We start from the raw sequence: 19,197 nt of genomic DNA on the forward strand, positions 1-19,197 counted from the left end.
TTCAATTTCTAGCTAGCTAGCTTTGTATTTGCTTATCTTGTTCAGAAATTTAAAAATTTGAATTAGGATCGTGATTGAGACCGTAATCTAGAGTCATTAGTTCTGGTTCTGGGCAGTCGATCGGACTAATGATCGCTGTCCCAGGTGCCAGTACGTAGCCCTGCTCCATCTATCATCATTTTGATCGATCTGATCTGATCTGATCTGTTCTTGTTCGATCATGTCTCTCCTCCTCCATCTATAGAGGCTATATAAGTTCAAGTTGGACCGAAACCGCAGGTTATTATAGCCAAAATGGGTTGTGGCATTTCCAGGGTTGGACGGAATTATGTGGGTGCAGATGACCAAAGTCCCGCTTCTGAAAGTAAGCCCCAGCCGCAGCAGGGGGTTGATTCCGTAGACGGCGTGAAGGAGAAAGAAAGTTCACCATCACCTTCACCGTCATCGGCACCCGCACCCGCACCGGCACCGGCACGGGGATTAGAAAGACCAGAGATTGAGAGGATCAAATTAGACCGACCCAAAAGTAAGGAGGATGCAGACAACAACGACAACAACAAACATGGTCATGAACAGCGGGATGATAGCATCTTTAACTATCCTCGTTCCCCCAGTTTTAGGGAATATTGCACAGACTCTGAAATTCGATTTGGGGTCGACAGCAGCCCGGACAATGATGGTGAGTCGATTAATTAATAATTAATAGCTAGCCAGCTTATGAACATGCATTTTCATGCAAAGTGGATTGGAAGGTTGGAAAAACCCTAATTCAGTTCAGTGCTTCCAGAAAACATAATGTTCTTCTGGTTTTCTGGTTAGGCTAAATAATATTGGGAAGAATGACATAATTGATCAAATGAAAAATCCATGTATATCGTTAAATTGCATTAAGGATATTTGACCCTCATGCATGCGAAACCTTTAGTTCTCATAAAAAAAGGATTTCTCATGGTTTGTAATCGGAATGAATTAAGTTGATGATGCATTTTAATCTGCAGGTGATGATATTGATACTCGTGGAACAAGTAGGAAAATTTGCAAATCAGCAATGTCATCTCCGACTCCAAATACACGAGACAAGGTAACCTAGCTAGATATATTAACTTGTTTATACCTACACATTTACCATAATATAGAATGTAAGTTGCATGCCCTAATCACGTCTCTGGGTGTACGTAATTGTTTGCTTGATAAACTAGCAGCTGGTGCTACAGCCGGGATCAAACGGTGAATTAGCAACGGAGGCTAAAGATGAGAGCAAAGGAAGAACATCAACGTTGTCAACAACGGGACTAAAAATTAGAAATGTGTTGGGGAACAAATGGGGGCGGAGCAGTGGTGCATCAAGAATAAGATCCTACTTTCAAGTATCCAGTTGGCACAGAACCCCTTTTTTCACTAAATCAGTTGCAAAAGCCGAATGAGCGTGCACGCATGAAACGTACTTATACGTACTACATACGCTCATACATGCAAGCCAGCACTTAGAGATGATGATCAATTGACAGAAGACCAGGCATTGTTTCTTAATTAATCTCACTTATTCTGCTAATTAATCTTAATTTGTTTCCTTTTTGTTCATTCCTTTGCCCTGTCCTCTGTATTGGATTAGGTGCATGGTCTATTTGTTTTCTTTCCTTTTCTATGTACGTTCTCGTTGTAGCTTTCGTTCCCTTTTTTTAACGGGTCTGCTTGTCTTCCTGAAGCTTGCACTCTTATTTAAGGTGCAGGCTTTCCGAAGAAAAGAATATATACCTCGTTCTCACACACTACCGTCAGTGGCGGATTCAAAAATTTTAGTTAGATTGGGCACAATTAAGACAAAAAAAAATTTCAACGAAAATTCATAGATGGTAATCAAAATCATATATAAATATTTTATCTATAATATATAACGAATATTATAAGTTTTAATCATCTATGAGAATACAAGACAGTAATTATCACGAAAGGTAACTCAAAAGAAGAAGGATTATAGATTTTAGTTTTTATTTTTTATTTTTTTTAAACAAAATAAGTTGCGATATTGCTGAAAATTAACTTGAATGCATGATTGACCAGAAAAGAAAAGAATTGAATCCATCTAAAAGGTCGCGGGATTCAAATTACAATAAATAATAAACAAGGGGTTAGTTGAACCCTATAGAAAGGCCAAATACTCAAAATATAAAGACAAACGTCGATGTAATATTGCATTCATACAATATAATCGAAGTACTTACATGTTTAGGGCAACAAAAGAGAAGAATATCATGCCCTACGGAAATATTGAAAGAGGAAAGGGACGTGTGTCTTCATACGTTATTTTATTTTATTTTTTCTGATAGTTTCTACCCAACGTCCCAGCCAAGTCATTTAAAAAGTTATAATGCCCAGCATGTCCCTTTCTTTCTATTTGCAATCTGCCCCTTCTAAACTAGAAAAAAAAAAAAAGATTTTACCCTTTTCTTCAGCATCTTTTGAAGAGCAGAAGTTCCCAGCAACTATGGCTCACCTTCATCTATGGCTATCCAGAAAAGCTGAGGTTGGGCAATTGCACAACCTCGCCCTAACATGAATCCGCCCCTAACTACCGTAATCTTACTAGTACTCGATCGATCCATGGATAGACCGAGTACTAATCTCCGCTTTTCATCTAATAATCTCATTAAATAGTAAACCCTCTCCCACTTTACCGTACATGCAGCTAATCTCGATCATTAGTACTCGATCAATCCACTCCTACCAAAACACTAATTATCTGCATATTTAAATATGTGTGAATAGACTTTCTCAATAAAAGGCTTTACCTAAGTCCTACGGTGCACGCATCAATTACTCTTCGGTTGTCTTCGGAGGGGGCGCTAATGCTTTATTCACATGGTTTTGGGTCCGTGTAAATATTTATTGTGGGCCCCACTATTTATCAACATGCATAATTAAATTTACATCAATATTTGTGTGTCCAAAATGATATTTTAATATCTTAATCAGTGTGAAATATATTTCTAACTCACATTCTGTGAAAGAGTAATGACGTTAAAAAAAAAAAAAAAATTGCAAAATCCATCAATTAATTAATGGTGATGGTGTTTATAGAATGAGTGATGGTGAGTCATAGATCCGTTTGCTTCGTGAAATTAACTAGTTATAGTGGCCGCCAAAGCCCAAATCTAATGCTCGATTCACTTCTCAATTTGAAATAGTGAAATAGTAGTGAATAATGTTGTAACATAACGTACTACTGAAATCAATGTGAATAAAAATAAGTGTGAATAAAATCAGTGTGGAAAAGTTTTACTAGTAGTGATCCATGGTTGGAGGCTACATATGTCTGACTCAAAAGGGCAGGAGGCGACTGTTTGATATTGGAAAACGCTGCTGCGCGCTACTCAATCGATGTCTCATCAACTTGTCCGGTCGTCGTGTCTTGATCTTCTAATTAGGATTATTTCCAATCACAAAAAAAAAAATTAAAAATTAAAAAAAAAAAGGATTATTTCCAAGTTAATTTCAAGAAACGTACAGTACGTAGTACAACAGTACGCCTTTTTATTTGAACTTTGACTCGAATAAAAAGTCTCTATTCAAAGTTTCAAACAACAATAATATCATTGTCTTCCATTTTCGGCCCCTCTCATTTTCTATAGTTTCCTACCTAATATTCAATTATTTTCAGAACCGCAATATTCATCTAGGAAATTAGAAACTCCTCACTCATAGGGAAAAGTACACCAAAATCAACTCAAATATAACTTCTTCTTTCTAACCACTGCAAGTGGCCTAGTGGTTTTTGCCTAGTTGAGTGTACTCCCCAACCTAGGTTCGAACCTCGAAGCTGTCAAAGTGGCTAGGCACTGTGCTGCAATGCACAGTTGGAGCATTTCACATGCGCCGAAGGGGTTTATCTTGGGCCTAGGAAGCCTTTGGGTTCCCCTTGACAAAGTCAAAAAAAAAAAATACTTCTTCTTTCTTTATCTGATCAAACATAGCTTCGTGACAACCATATATATGCATTTAATTATTTATTTATATATAAATAGATTAGCTAAGTTGGATTATTTTCTTGAGAAGTAATTTATATATAAATTAGTTAATCAGAGAGACTAGGCCAAAAATTAAATTATCTTATCAACGATTGCAATCCCTTTTGTAGACTTTTTACTTTTAATCAGTGGCGATCGGGTCAATATGTAAGATTGTAAGATATATAGCTCATCGAGAAATTCCCTTAGAGAGGAAAGCTTCTAATCATATTTTTAAGAATGACTGACTTGCGCGCGACCATACAATTCATGTGCACCACCATTCCTATCTTTGACCTTTTATTTTATATAGCATCTAGCTAGTTTTTTCAATATCAGTTGTTACACAATAGCAAATATAACAAAGGACTACCATTGCCATCCCGATATTCAACAAAATATAGCTAGCTAGTATGGAAGATTTGACTATTTTTATGGGTCCTATTCAAGTACTGAACTTATTTTTGTTCAGTTATGCTTAACTATCATTGACTCTATTAAATAGATTTCCTCTAGAAGAACTAGGTTTTGCTCCGAAAGACTCCGACTGCGTCTTGGGTACTGAACTTTTCTTCTCGCCGGCGCTGGTTCACCGCTTTGGGCTGCTACCGGACGGGCTATGGAATGCTAATGCCTCGGTGGCTTCATGTGTGGGAGGTTTGGATCGATGGTTTTGTCGGAATGGGTGGAGGTGGAGTCTGGACGACTTCTCTGATTCAAGATTGAACTATACAGGGACGGCGGGTTTCGTCATGAGCTTCCAGGACTTGCGGCGGCGTCTTCGTCATGGGATTTCCAAAACTGGAGACAGCGGTGGCTATGGCGGCGTCGAAGCAGATTGTGTCGTGGAGGCGTGGCTTCGATGGTCTGGGTAGATTGCTGGGGCAACGTGGCTATGGAGGGTCTGGCCGGATCGTGAGGGCCGGCGTGGCTTGGTGGTTCTGGGCCGTTTCGTGGGGTGGCGGCGAGGTTCTGGATGGTGGTGGTCGGCGGCGCTGCACTGAAGCTGTGCACTGTTTTGGGTTGGTGATGGTATTTGGACTGGGCTTTGAGCACCCTTCTCTGCTGGGCCGTGAGCTGGACTTCCTCTCTCTTGGAGCTGCCCTCTTGGGCTGGGCTGTTTGCCCTTGGCCCATTTCTATGTTTTAGTTTATCTAATTACAATAATTTCTTTTTTAGGAACCTATGCACTTTTGTGCACCCTATGTACCTCTAACGCCTTTGGAGTAGTACCGAAAGAGGACTCTCGCTATGTCTACGTACTCAATTGTCTAATGAGTGGGTCTATAGCTATGTACTATTGTGGGTACTACCACTAGCTTCTTGTCTTCGGCTAAAGGGTATGTATCGGCTTATTCTGCCTTGTGATGCAATATATTGCCACCCCTTTTGGGTTTGAATATTAAAAAAAAAAACTATCATTGACTCTAAATTAAACGGTAGAAAATAATGAGCCAAATGATCTCATCTGAGTCATTATATATGCTTCATTGTTATGAACCAGTGAATTTATGAACATTATTCATATACTCAATGAACTTCTTACTCAGTTTCGCTCAATTACTCTTTGATCTAAACCTAATATGCATGGAATGATGATGAGACAAACAAATCAATTGCAGCGACTTTATTATTCTCCACCATTAGATTCAGTCCAAATGTTAGTTGAATACAATTAAATAGATAATTCATTGAGTGGGTGTTGGTGACGAAAAATTCCGTGGAGGAGTTTGACTCACCAATGAATGCGGACTGGAGCGGGAGCTGACCGGGAATGATCGAGAAGATTCCTGGGGCGTTGACTTGAAGTTTGATCGTCGGCTCGAGAAGGGGGGGGGTACCTGCAGAAAACCCTCCGATGCCTAAATCAGCACGCTTCTTACTTGAGTGGAGTAAAACAAGTCGGAATGAGGTGTCTTACCTGGTCATTATGCCCCTATTTATAGGTGAGGGAGAGCTTGCACCATAAGTGGCGTTTAATATCGTTTTGATAACTGTGCTTATTATCGCCATAATTCCGCGTTATTTAATAACGCCATCACTCCGCGTTATTCAATAACGCCATAACGCCAACCGCGTTATTAAATAACGTCATCACGCCAACCGCGTTATTAAATAACGCCATCACTCCTCGTTATTTAATAACTTCATAACGCCAACCGCGTTATTAAATAAGGTCATCACTCCTCGTTATTTAATAACGTCATAACTCCGCGTTATTAAATAACACTATCACTCCGCGTTGTTAAATAACGTCATCATGCCACGTTATTATGACCGCCTTTAATAGCCTCCTTAATTGTGGTATTAACAACGATAGTTAACGCCGCATTAACTATCGTCATTACCCGCGTACTTATGGCGAAGGTGAACCGTCACAATGGTAGGCCAAAATCGTTGACTACCCCCACAGTGACGCTTAATGCTTTTCGAATTTACGTATCCTCTAGAGTTCACCTCCTTAGCGATCGCTTTTTCCCTCGTCGAGAGCCTTTTTCCTTGCAAAGAGATTTTTTTCTCATCGAGAGCATTGTTCTTCGCTAAGAGCTTCCCTTACCGAGAGCCCTTTTTGTCTTCGAGAGCTTCTTCTCGTTGACGATGTTTTTTTTCTTTTTATCTTGAGTTTTCCCTATTGAGGACGGGCTTTCCTCGTCAAGGATATTTTCCTCCGTCACGGGCTTTCCTCGTCAAGAGACCTTCCTCGTCGACAATGGATTTCCTTTGTCGTATAAAGCTCCTCATTGGCGATGTTTTTCCTTCATTGCGAGCTTTTCTCGTCGAGAGATCGGCCTTCCTCATTGATGGTGTTTTTCCTTCGACGAGGGCCCTCCTCGTCGAAGACATCTTTTCTTCACTGAAGGCTAATCGAGGGCTTGCTTTTCCTTCATCGGTAGTCCTTTTACTCCTCATATTGCCCCTGTGTTTTTCTTTGCTACGCACTCAAAAGCATAGGAAGAGTAACAGTCCGTCGCCTATATATCAATGCCGTTCTTACCAAGAACCGATGCTTAAGACTTAAGAGAAGTTCAATAACAATGAAAAACACAAATTTATTCAGAGCAACAAAAGTTCGAAATCAAACCGCATATGATGAATTCATGGATAGCCCTCAAGATGAAGAATTAGTTTTTGTATGGGACACAGATTTGCCCCCATTTTCCTTCAAGTCTAATAAACAATATATTATTTATTTTGGCCACCGGCCTCATACATTCCTTTTGGCCCCCAGCCTCACACATACATTTTGGCCACTGGCCTCATGCATTATTTCGGCCACCGACCTTACACCTACATTTCAGCCACCGGCCTTGTGTATTATTTCGGTCATCGGCCTTGCACTTACATTCCGGCCACCGGCCTCATATATTTATTATGAAATGAGACTAAGTTATAGCTATCCCCGTTTGTTCGGCGGGCAAGGTTTACCATTAAATCACACGAGTTAAGCAAATAATATTTTATTTATTTTGGCCACTGACCACAAATACATTTCAAATACAAAAGGAAGTGAAAATCAAACAAATGATTATTAAAAGAAAGAACATCAGTCTATGTTACCTGGTTTTTGCCCCCTCAACCCGAATTTCACCCTCGACCCTTATAATAATATCATCCAAGTCTCTTGGCGGGTCGCGTAATAGATTTTCATATAAGGGTGTACCTGGGAAGTGTCCTTCTCGGAAGGCGATTGCCGCGCATTGAGGGTCACAATTGATATGCATCATCTCTGCCTTGAATCTCTTGAAGAAACACCCGATTTTCTCTCTTATTTTTTGCTTGGTGTTGAATAGGGTCGCCATGTCCTTTTTTTGCTTGCGACTGCAGAAATATTGAGAGATGAAGGTTCGGCTCAACGTTTCAAAATCTGGGATTGATTGGGGCTTGAGGTCCTGGAACCATGTCGACACGGTCCCCATGAGGTTTAAAGGGAAGAGTTTGCACATCAGTTTCTCGTCGGTTGTCTCGATGGACATCTGCTATTTGTATCCCTTGATGTGGTCTACTGGGTCGGTAGTTCCATCATATTTTTGGAAAACAGGGGTGGTGAAATTGCGAGGTTTCGCTGCATTGAGGATGTCATCAGTGAATGGAGACTCACCGACGTCCCTTGCGATTTCAGCCGCAAGTTCGAGGGCTGGCACGCTTGCATGCATCAATCATTTTCTCCATCTTTTCGCGCCACAATTTGTCGCGTGTTCTCTTGGATTGGCCTAGTCTGGCTCCATCATTTTGCCCCCCATTCGATATTCCTCTCATTCCCCCGACGAGGGGCGCTCTGGAGACTCCCCGGGTGACGCCGACACTGCTGGCTCCCGCATTTTCTAATACTTTGTTGGTTTGGGGATGGTCACCGCCAGCGTAATCGTCTGAATAGTCTCTACCAAGTTGTAGAATTGTTTCGAGCTTTTGCCGTCGGCGGGCCTCGCGGTCCTGTTTTTCCTTCCGGAGTTGCTCGAGCTCTCGTCTCAACCTTTGTGTCTCATCAACCAGAGGCAAGTTCAGGTCACCGATTGAGTTTGGGATGGATCTATTCGGGGGCTGGTAGGGGAAAATTTCGTCACTTCCAGTCCTTAGTGACAAAAATGGGATCGATCCCGTCAGGGGCAGCTCCCGCCATCACTTTTTAGGGAAAAGTGTTCCCACAGACGGCGCCACTTGTTGGTGACAAAAAATTCAGTGGAGGAGTTTGACTCACTAATGAATGCGGACTGGAGCGGGAGCTGACCGGGAATGATCGAGAAGATTCCTGGGGCGTTGACTTGAAGTTTGATCGTCGGCTCGAGAAGGGGGGTTACCTGTAGAAAACCCTACGATGCCTAAGTCAGCACACTTCTTACTTGAGTGGAGTAAAACAAGTCGGAATGAGATGTCTTACCTGGTCATTATGTCCCTATTTATAGGTGAGGGGGAGCTTGCACCATAAGTGACGTTTAATATCGTTTTGATAACTGTGCTTATTATCGCCATAATTCCGCGTTATTTAATAACGCCATCACTCTACGTTATTCAATAACGCCATCACTCCGCGTTATTCAATAACGCTATAACGCTAACCGCGTTATTAAATAACGTCATCACGCCAACCGCGTTATTAAATAACGCCATCACTCCTCGTTATTTGATAACGTCATCACTCCTCGTTATTTGATAACGCCATCACTCCTCGTTATTTAATAACTCCATAACGCCAACCGCATTATTAAATAACGTCATCACTCCTCGTTATTTAATAACGCCATCACTCCTCGTTATTAAATAACGCCATCATGCCACGTTATTATGACCGCCTTTAATAGCCTCCTTCATTGTGGTATTAACAACGGTAGTTAACGCCGCATTTACTATCGTCATTACCCGCGTACTTATGGCGAAGGTGAACCGTCACAATGGTAGGCCAAAATCGTTGACTACCCCCACAGTGGGTGAAGATGACTGTTGAATTCATATTCAAAGATAATTGAACACAACTGAGTAAGAAATCTCTAACTACTTTAAAAAGACTATTGTTTTTCTAAACTAAGCAGAAAATTGATAAAATATGAAGGAAAATGATATGAGAAATCAAACCATTTATTGTATCCCTCAAGGAGAATATGTAAAAATTAAAAATGTGGTGATTGTGATCACTAATGTAACGCCCCAAACTGCACCTCGCCAGCTTGAGCACGTCACAGTGCCGCGAGACTCTAAAACATAAACTGAATGCTCGATTTACATTCTAGAGAACCGCAAGGTATTTTTGTTGATAAACTTTTCGTAAAACGCACAGCGGAGATTTTGAAATACTTTTGAGGTGAAAGCTTCTTGAAATTACAAAATTCACTTTATTCGTCTAGAACTTGTCAGTTTTAACTGGTCGAGGGTTAATAGGCTTAACCACAAAATGAACATTTAATAAGAAGTTTCGGAATAGCCTGGATCAATAAATAAAGATCGAGAGTACATCAGAAACTCTTTTACCTTCCGGAAGGGTTATCAAATTCCGCGCACCCAACTCCGTCCGCTACAATCCCGTTACCAGTGCACAGTACCTGCACATACACTGTTGTAGGGGTGAGCTTTCGTCCTCGCTGCTCTATGGGACCTACTCCGACTAAGTTTGAAAATCAACTCAACTTTGTAATAATTTGGATTTGGGCCTAGGGCTGGGCTCGGGTCGGGCCGGGCCCGAAAATTAGTGAGACCGAGACCGAACCCATTCGGGCCGGTTCGGTTTTCGGGCTTTTTCGGGCTTTTTCGGGCCCAAACATTTATTTTCAGTTTTCCACCGAAAAACAAAAACGAAACAATTTTTTTTCCTTTTCTAATGCCCAACACCACATCATTGTATATGTTACATGTGATCAAGATAAAGATTTCATTTAGCTACAAAATCAAAGGTCACCAGCAGCCACGGGGCCCCTGGATGGGTCTCTTTCTGGCAACCTAATATAAGGTGTGTCACTGTGTTGTAATATATAAATTGTAAAGTATCACAAGAATATAACTATCCTAATGGAAACTATAAGGGAACCTTTCTAGGTTGTACATTGGAACGTTTTACAAGTCATCCTGCAAAGAAAAGAGAAAGGAAAACTTATGTAAGGAAAACTTTCGGGTCGGTTCGGGCTTTCGGGCCCTGAAAATATGGAACCCGAGACCGAACCGATTACATGAATATGGAACCCGAGACCGAACCGAACCGAAAATTTCTATTCTAAAACCGAACTGAATCGGGCTTTTTTCCTCGGTTCGGGTCGAGTCCTCGGTCTTTCGGGTCCGGACGCCCAGCCCTATTTGGGCCCAGTGTGAAAACAAAGCGAATATATATGTAAGAACGACAAACTTAGAATATCATTCATCTTAAAACTCGATGCATGATTAGAAAACTACGTGTGATTTACCTGATGGCCTGGTTCCGTAGGACCAACATCTGACCTTACCAGTCATAGAGCACCAAACTTAACACACTAGCTACACACACGGAACCGGGTTGTCATTGCGATTGCGCACCGTCCGACCGGTGTAGCTAACCCTTCGGAGGTTTAGGGGTGGCTAATCCCCAAGGAAGTCATCGACCACCTTTCCGCTCTCACACACCGCCATCAACAATCTTATACGCACGTTAACTTAAAAACATTTCAAATTTGAACTAACAGTATACTTTCATCATGCATCAAATATAATCAAATATGGAAAACCATTAGCCAATAGAGAGTCCCGAGTCCCCTACCTGGATTTCGAAGCTTTACCATCTCACGTTGTTCGGAGATCACGAACCTTCCGTTCCTTGGGTAGCTGGAGTCCTAAATTCCGACATTTCGATAGTTAATATCTTTTGAACAATTATATTAAATCTCGACAACTTTTCCTGGTTTGACCAGGAGTTGACCAGTTTGACCAACCGTAATAGGTTCGATAATTAACCCAAATTACCGAACATTTTACTTGAAATTACGATATCGACCAATTACAACTATGTCGAAGTAAATCAAGCAACGACTTAATTTCAAACATATTAGGTGTACCTGAAATTTACTAAGTCCACCCAATATTCTATTTTCCTTTCTTTACTTAATAATTTCGTCACATAGTAATTCGATGGAATTTACTATGGACACCCAATACTTTCCAATTTTCATACAAGGTGTGCCCAAAACTACTAAGGGCACCCAACCCTAACTTTTCTCCTTAACTGAAATATAATTTCTTCCGATTCAAATCAACGCAACCATTAACATAACAAATTGCCTTAGCAACCTTAACTAAATATCGAACTGATAAAACCAACTCCCTTACAAACAGTAAGTACCAACCAGAAACGAACCCATACCAATTCAATCCACCATTCTCAACACAACTTCACAGTAAACTTGTAAACACAGGCATTCAACTTCAGAAGCAAACTATACAAGCAAATTCCCAGAACTGTCAATAGATTCTAACTAACCTTGCCATCAAACTCGATCACAAACAAAATCCCAAATTGCAGGTCGGCTCTCCTTCGAAGAACACAGCAAACCGGAGTCAGCCTAGTCGATTCTGAGTTGATCAACTCAACCCAAGACTGCAGATTTATCTCGACCAAGACCCAAGTGGTGGTTAGGACGCAGAAGTTAAACCGAGGAAGCCAAAACAACCGCCGGCAACGTCAATTTCGACGGCGTCCGAAGCAAACCCAGAAACACAATCCATTAATCTCAATCGAATTGAAAAACTAATTAGACTAACGTGCAGAGCGTGACGAGAGGAGTGAGTTTCATACCACAAGCGGCTCTGTCGGTGGCCCGAGTCGCCGGAGTTTGCAGAAATCGCCGGAGGAGACCCAAGGCTTTCCGTCGTCGAATCCCCGCTTCTAGTCGCTGCATGTAAGATCTGGAACCACAGGGACGTAGAGGCGAAGGGAATGGTGGGTGTGCGCCGTCGTGGGGTGGCCGGATGGTGGCGTGACGGCCTGGTTTCTTCTCGGGTCGGAGAACTCTAGTTCTCACACTCTCTCTCGTGTTTTCTGATTCAATCTCTGTCCTTGATCTGATCAAGGGCTTTATATACCTCAACCAAAATTGTAATCAAGGGCCAGGATGAAGCGGTGGATAGATCAACGGCCAGGATTGCACCGCAGAAAATCCTATTTCTTTAATTTATTTTCTAAAATTCCACAACTTCGGAAAATAGCTATAAATGGCTTAGGTATCCGGAAAATTCCCCGAAAATTTCCACGAACTCGTCGTGACGTGTACTTTATTATCCAACTCCTAAATTGAGGATTTCACTTTATGAAAATTTCTGAAAATTTCTTCGAGCATCTTGACCTTTATCGAGATCGTTGAATGGTTTCGCGTACGATCTCCGTTAAGCTCGATACATTTTTTCGGGGCTCACAACTAATTAGTTAAGTCATTATTGTATGGTTTAAGACTATCTCACAGCTTCATTCACTGTCTTATAATAAAGAAATAAAGGAAAATGAAAATCATGAAACACGTGATTTCTCAGACCACATAATCATTGTCAACTGTTTTGGGCTGGATCCAATAACTGGGCCCTCTTTGCCCTAATTCTATTGTGGGCTTGTCCTAGGGCTAGTGGTTTTTGGGCATGGGGCTTCATCCTAGGTCCAATAAGGTTTACTTATTTCTTTAATTTTGTTTTTTATTTATGTTATTTAGTATGTTTGCGCTTTTTGCGAGCAATAAGTTCCTCCAGTAGTTGTGTAGGGCTAGTCGGGCTATGTACTTGTGTATGCACTCAAAGTGCCCTGTCTGCTCTAGGTAGGCGGCGAGTTTCTTACTTTGTCAAATGGTCGCTACTGCCTAGTGGTAGGGTGAAGCTTTGGATTTATTCTCCAGCGGGAACATGGTAGGAAAGCTGAGATTATAGTAATTATGCTATGTTGTAATTTGGTTACATATCGAGTTATCTTTTCGTTATGTCACCGCTATGTCAAAGCAAATGAAGTAGCCAATAGTGCATTCTTTGCTAGTTGGTGCTTGTTAGAATATATATTTTCTGTAGAGATTCCTGATATTGTTTCGGAACATACTCTAGATGTTTATTGTAATCAGGGGTTTAGACTCAATGTCCCCCCTTATTCGACAGTTTCATTAATTAAGGCTTGAGGGTAGCCGCACCAGCCTTTTATTAAAAAAGAAAGAAAAAAAACAAAGGTTATACGAAACCAAGGAAACTATTACGTGTTAATAATCTCGCACCACTTAAATAATTTTGTCGATAAATATAGTAATCGCAACCGTCGTCAAAAATGAACCAAAATAAATTCGGAAACATAGTAATTGTGTATCTGAGTTTGACCCGGAAAAAAAAAGGTTGAACGATCTTTCATACACTGACTTGCTTCTTGCAAGGGATTTCGACCAAAATGGCGGGCAAAACCGGTAATTCGAAATGCACTCCACTGCGATCTGACCCACCCACCGGCACGGTCAAAGTAAGATAGTTTTCGTTCCAGACTATGTCAGCAATATCTGACTTTGACTGTCATTCCAGTACAGCCCGCTTGCCATCTTCCTCAACCACTTGTATAACGCCACGTCACAGTCCAACAGATCCTCCCCTGTACAAATATTACTTCTCTCCTCACAATCCAGTCCAATGTCGCGGTGCCTGAAGCAACTCGCACAAGCAACCAGATTACCAAATTGCCCTTGACCATACGTGCGCGCTTTTTCACTCTCTGGTAAAAATGACGTCGTGAGAATGGATCCCACTTTCCCCCGTCGGCTCATTTTCTTGTTTTCTCATTTCCATTTCTCTCCTTCTCCTTCTCTTTCTCTTTCTCTTTCTCTTTCTTCGTTGATCTGCTACGAGTCGTTTTGAATGATCACCGAGCTCGGCGCTCTCTCTTCTCCCTAGTCCCTGGTCTTCAATGTCGTCCGAGTCATCGAATTGAACTCTCCCAGCCTTAGATTTGGAGTCCAGGGGAAGACGGAAAGGGATTTCTGATTCTCTCTCTCACACTCCGAGTCTTCGTTTGCGCTAGGGTTTTCAGGAGGAAATGAAGTCGTCTTTTGACAAGCTTCGGAGATTCGAACTGTACAAGAGCGGTTCTAAAGATAAGAGGAACTTTCAACCCTCGGCTCACGTCGATGAGCTCGCTCAGGCTTCTCAGGTACTCTTCTCTTTTCCTATCAATTTCGTATTTTCTGTTTTCTGATACTTCTTACTATGCCTTGGTCTGCGTTACGAACTTGTGTTTGGACCGTTTGTGTATCAGTCGGAAAAAACGATTATGTGCTGAATCCGAATTGTAAATTCAGTGTTTTGAGACTGTGTAAGCAGTTTTGAACAGTATTGGATCTTGGCCTCAGTAAATAGGTGACTAATTTTACAGTGAATTGAACTACTTTGTCCCTAGGCTGTGATTACAGAGGAATTTTGGATCCGGAAACTATGAATTTCAAGTTTAATTGAAAAATTCGGGAGTTTATGTAGTGATTAAACATTAGGGTTAACTATGGGAAATGAATATTTGGCTTTCGTCAGGTATTGCAATATTGATTTTGTACATTTCTGCAGGACATGCAAGATATGAGAAATTGCTATGATAGCTTACTTTCTGCAGCTGCTGCTACAGCCAACAGCGCCTATGGTAACTATTTGCTTACTGTAATCTCTGCATTAGTTACAAATCTGTTGAGTCACATAAGGCATCTTTTCAGTAAATGAAATTTCGTATTCCCTATTTTGTTGATAATTTCAAATGTGGCAAATGGTGTATGAACCTATGAAGACAATTTTGAAATACCACGCAGTTCCTCATTAAAGTTTGCTAAACAGAAAAGTCATGCTTACTCTTGCAAGGAAGGTCACTTTTCAGCTGTCATGGATCAGTAAAATATTACTGCACAATTAGATTTTACGCACATGAGTTTTCAGTGCTGAGTTAAAAAGGGTTGAATATTGTATACGGCAAAAACAGCTTGGTGAAATGACTGAAATCTTGGTTGCAAATCCTGTGAATTTGTCAGAATTTCAAATTCTTATTAGACGATGAATTTATTGGCATGTATAATTTTTGAGTCACCACAGTTACACACATTTGACTTGATCTGACTTTCAGAATTCTCCGAATCACTGCGGGAAATGGGTTCTTGTCTGCAAGAGAAAACTGCATTACATCATGATGAACGAGGCGGTAAGTCAATCTACTTCCTCATTCTTTTTCTTCTTCTTCTTCTTCCTCCGCCTTCTACTTTCTCTTTTTCATCCCTTTGCCAGAACCAAAAGAATTTTCTGGAGCTGAATATCATGCAGTATTATTTTGCTTTTGAGGATTTTGAATTTTTTAGGGATATTGAGGATACAACTTACATGGGCCTTTGTAATATACTGCAGGTAGAGTTTTTCTGATGTTGGGGAAAGTGCAGTTTGAACTTCAAAAACTTGTTGATTCCTATGTGAGTTCTAATTGTTTTCTTTTTTATGTCCTTTTCTCTTCTTTTCTTTTTTAAACAAAATTTTAGTACTGCATATGTACACTTTAACCTGGTGTTAACTATTTGCTTTCTTTACTTCAGCGATCTCATATAGTTTCGACAGTCACAAACCCATCAGAGTCTCTTCTCAATGAACTTCGAACAGTTGAGGTTGGCTCATATGGATTCTCTTATTTTATTTGTTGATGCCGAAAATAATCCCTTAGTCGCCTGTAGCCATGCTATGTGCTTTATGATCGATGGTTCTGCTGTGACGTTAAGTACTCTATATGTGTTACAAATCAAAAGGATTTTTTAGTGTCTGGTGGATCCACACCTGCACCAAAACCTTGTTTCACTTGCATAAGCCACCATTTAACTTGGTGGGATCTTCCAGGTCCTTCACTAATTGATTAGCATAGTGATGAGCTAGGCATGCCAAATAAGCAGTGAGCATAATGTGCCATCTGCTAGGTCTATGCTTGGCTATGTGCTTTTCAAACGCTTTAACTGGTAATATGAAAATGTAGGCTTTAAAAGTCAAGGAATGCCTAATGTGCCCTTTTTCACCTTAGAGTTGTTGCCTTCCTGGAGGTCCCAGTTCTCTGCACTTACTTATTATTTGTTCCCTTCTGTTCATTGGCTTGTAAGTAACTAGATATCCCTTTCCTGTTCTATGATGCAGGAAATGAAGCGACAATGTGATGAAAAACGGTCTATTCCTTTCTCTTTTAACTTCTTTTTTTTTTTTTTTTTTTTTTTACCTATTTGAAGTAAAATTTTTCTGAATATGGTTTGGCACATTATCTGCAGAGAGGTATATGAATACATGGTAGCACAACAGAAAGAAAAAGGGAGATCAAAACGTGGGAAGGGCGAAAGCTTTACTTTGCAGCAACTGCAAGTAGCTCGTGAGGAATATGATGAGGAAGCTACACTGTGTGTTTTCCGGTTGAAGTCCCTGAAGCAAGGGCAAGCCCGAAGTCTTCTAACACAAGCAGCTCGCCACCATGCCGCTCAGGTTTTCTTTCTATCTCCAACAAGTTTAAAAGTCATCACCTCCGGTTCTTCTAATAGTTTGATGCAAAACTAACACTCCAGAACCTCTTCTATTTTTGTATTCAGTTGAACTTCTTCCGGAAAGGACTGAAGTCACTTGAGGCTGTCGAGCCACATGTTAGGTTGGTTACAGAGGAGCAACATATTGAATACCAATTTAGTGGACTTGAAGACGATGGTGAGGATGATGGTGCAGATCATGGTGAGAATAGCAACGATTCTATTGAAGATGGAGAATTGAGTTTTGACTATAGACCAAGTAAGCAGGGAATGGAAGTCTCTGCATCAAGGAATTCAATGGAGGTGAAGCTTTAATGTAGTTAGGAATCTGTGTTGCTTTTTGACAAGCTCTGTCTGTGGTTTGTTCACTATGTGTTGCCAAAGCTGTCCAACACTATATTATAATCAGTCTTTTATTTTATATTGCTTTACTTTGTCCTTATGATGGGGCGGCTTATTTCAGGTTGATGAAGTGGGCCATTTGTCTCCTCAAGCTTCAACATTGGAATATCCAGATGTATGATTATATTGCCTTTTGATTGGTAGAATTGCAACTATACTTTGAAGAAATACATTTTGTACATATAATTCAATTACTGTATTCGTAATTCTTTCTCCTTGCAGATAAATCTTGATCAAGGTGAACTCAAGTTTCCGAGTAGAGAACCAAGAATAGGCGGTAGCTACTCAGCCCCAATAGTTTCTGCAGATCCGAAGTTTGATCCCGCTGAGAGAGCTAGACAATTGCAACTGTCAGCTACACGGAGGCCTAATGCATATGTGCTGCCTACACCTGATTCAAAGGGTTTAGTTTCTTCAAGGACAAGTAGTACGGTTCCAGGCGTGAGGTCTGGTGGACGCATCCATAACTTATCGTACTCTTCCCCATTAGACGCGAAGCACGATAAGTATTCTGGTGATGATAATGTGTCAGGAGCTAATTTCTCAAAAGCACAGTCGGTAGTCAAAGAGAGCCATAGTACTAATACATCGATGCAACTGCCTCCTCCTCCTCTGGCAGACGGACTGGCACAACATCAGCATAAAAGACAAGCTTTCTCTGGCCCACTAACTAGTAAGCCATCATCAACTAAGCCTGCGTTCTCTGCTAGTGGTCCCATTGTATCTAGTGAACCACCTCAACTAGTTTCTGCTATGCTTCCTCGTTTACCAAATCCTCAGCCTTCTTCATCTCCAAAAGTATCCCCAAGTGCTTCACCTCCCCTTGCTTCTTCACCCAAGATAAGTGAGCTTCACGAGCTTCCTAGACCCCCAAGTAGTTCAGTTGTCAAGCCAACAAAATCTTCTGGATTGGTTGGCCACTCTGCTCCACTGTTCTCCAGAAATCAAGAACCTCACGTTCATAATAAAATCCCTTCAGTGCCAACAAATCTGGCATCTCCACTTCCAATTCCACCATTGATTATTCCTAGAAGTTTCTCCATACCTTCGAGTAACCAAAGAGCAGTGACATTGCATGTATCTAGGCATTTGGAGTCTCCTCTAGGTTCAAGCAATCCGGAAGAAGTTGCTTCACCTCCATTGACGCCAATTTCCCTAACAAACATGTAACCAAAATATCAACCGAGTCTGAAGTGGCCTTCTCACTCCAGTGCTATCAGAGGTGAGTACTCCACTTCCAATAGTTCCTCACCAGTTGGTGTTCCATTCTTTTCCTTGGTATTTAGTATTTACACTTTTTAGTGCTTCACACTTCCATATTTTCTATTTTATTCTATTGTTCAGTTAGGTTTAGGACTAAATGGCAAAAGCCTAATACATTAGAGTTTTTATAGTTTCTTTCTGCTTCAAGCACGAGATGGGGCAAGTGGAATCTTCTTGCTCATATATATCTACCTAAACTGAAGTTTTGGATTTTGTGTTCATATTAATCGCCATGGAGGTTATATTCGTTCGCTTTTGCATCATCTTCTTCACCATGAGAGCCAAATTATAGTTCCTTTTATTTTCTTCTTCGAGCCAGACCAGATTTTGAAGACGTCAACGGTGGATGCAGTTGGGAGCTGATATCAATACAGTGAAGCAGTGTGATTTCCGTTTCCCCCCTGAGATTGTGTTGGGTTGCATTGTCTTGGGTAAAGATGGGTCTGTAAATATATTTGATGTAATGGAAATTTTTTTTTTCTTTTGGCCATCGTTGTTTAAATGTATTGTTTAGTTTCTCATCTATCATCCTTTCTTCACCCTTGATTGTTGAT

The 19,197-nt window shown here is 40.9% G+C and overlaps 1 protein-coding gene and 1 long non-coding RNA gene across 8 annotated transcripts; one reads left to right on the forward strand and one right to left on the reverse strand.

The window, feature by feature from the left end:
- Positions 1-11,124: 11,124 nt before the first annotated feature.
- Positions 11,125-12,487, reverse strand: LOC133726795 (uncharacterized). Its single transcript, XR_009854929.1, has 3 exons — positions 12,250-12,487; positions 11,935-12,051; positions 11,125-11,290 (listed from the first exon to the last, which is right to left on the reverse strand). It is a non-coding gene; the product is annotated as an uncharacterized LOC133726795 (long non-coding RNA).
- A 1,719-nt stretch (positions 12,488-14,206) lies between these two features.
- Positions 14,207-19,182, forward strand: LOC133726796 (uncharacterized protein At2g33490-like). 7 transcript variants are annotated; one of them, XR_009854933.1, is made up of 12 exons: positions 14,207-14,613; positions 15,021-15,093; positions 15,565-15,639; positions 15,840-15,901; positions 16,022-16,090; positions 16,605-16,633; positions 16,733-16,940; positions 17,045-17,281; positions 17,442-17,495; positions 17,603-18,602; positions 18,725-18,754; positions 18,796-19,182. XR_009854933.1 is itself a non-coding variant. In XM_062154419.1 (10 exons), the coding sequence occupies exons 1-10, from the start codon at positions 14,500-14,502 to the stop codon at positions 18,548-18,550; spliced, it is 1,869 nt and encodes a 622-aa protein (XP_062010403.1). In that variant the 5' UTR covers positions 14,207-14,499; the 3' UTR covers positions 18,551-19,182. The 7 variants fall into 7 exon arrangements, 1 of the variants encoding a protein (XP_062010403.1); XR_009854932.1 differs by having other exon boundaries at positions 18,725-19,182; XR_009854931.1 differs by lacking the exon at positions 18,725-18,754 and having other exon boundaries at positions 18,775-19,182.
- Positions 19,183-19,197: the final 15 nt, after the last annotated feature.

Source organism: Rosa rugosa, chromosome 1 (genome assembly GCF_958449725.1).
Source record: "Rosa rugosa chromosome 1, drRosRugo1.1, whole genome shotgun sequence".
NCBI classification, from domain to species: Eukaryota; Viridiplantae; Streptophyta; class Magnoliopsida; order Rosales; family Rosaceae; genus Rosa; species Rosa rugosa.

Bases quoted from the DNA above. Each gene is read 5' to 3' on its own strand.
- LOC133726796 (XM_062154419.1), top strand. From the start codon at position 14,500: ATGAAGTCGTCTTTTGACAAGCTTCGGAGATTCGAACTGTACAAGAGC. The intron at 15,094-15,564 runs GTAACTATTTGC...TCTGACTTTCAG, and splicing joins TACAGCCAACAGCGCCTATG to AATTCTCCGAATCACTGCGG. The intron at 16,941-17,044 runs GTTTTCTTTCTA...TTTTGTATTCAG, and splicing joins CTCGCCACCATGCCGCTCAG to TTGAACTTCTTCCGGAAAGG.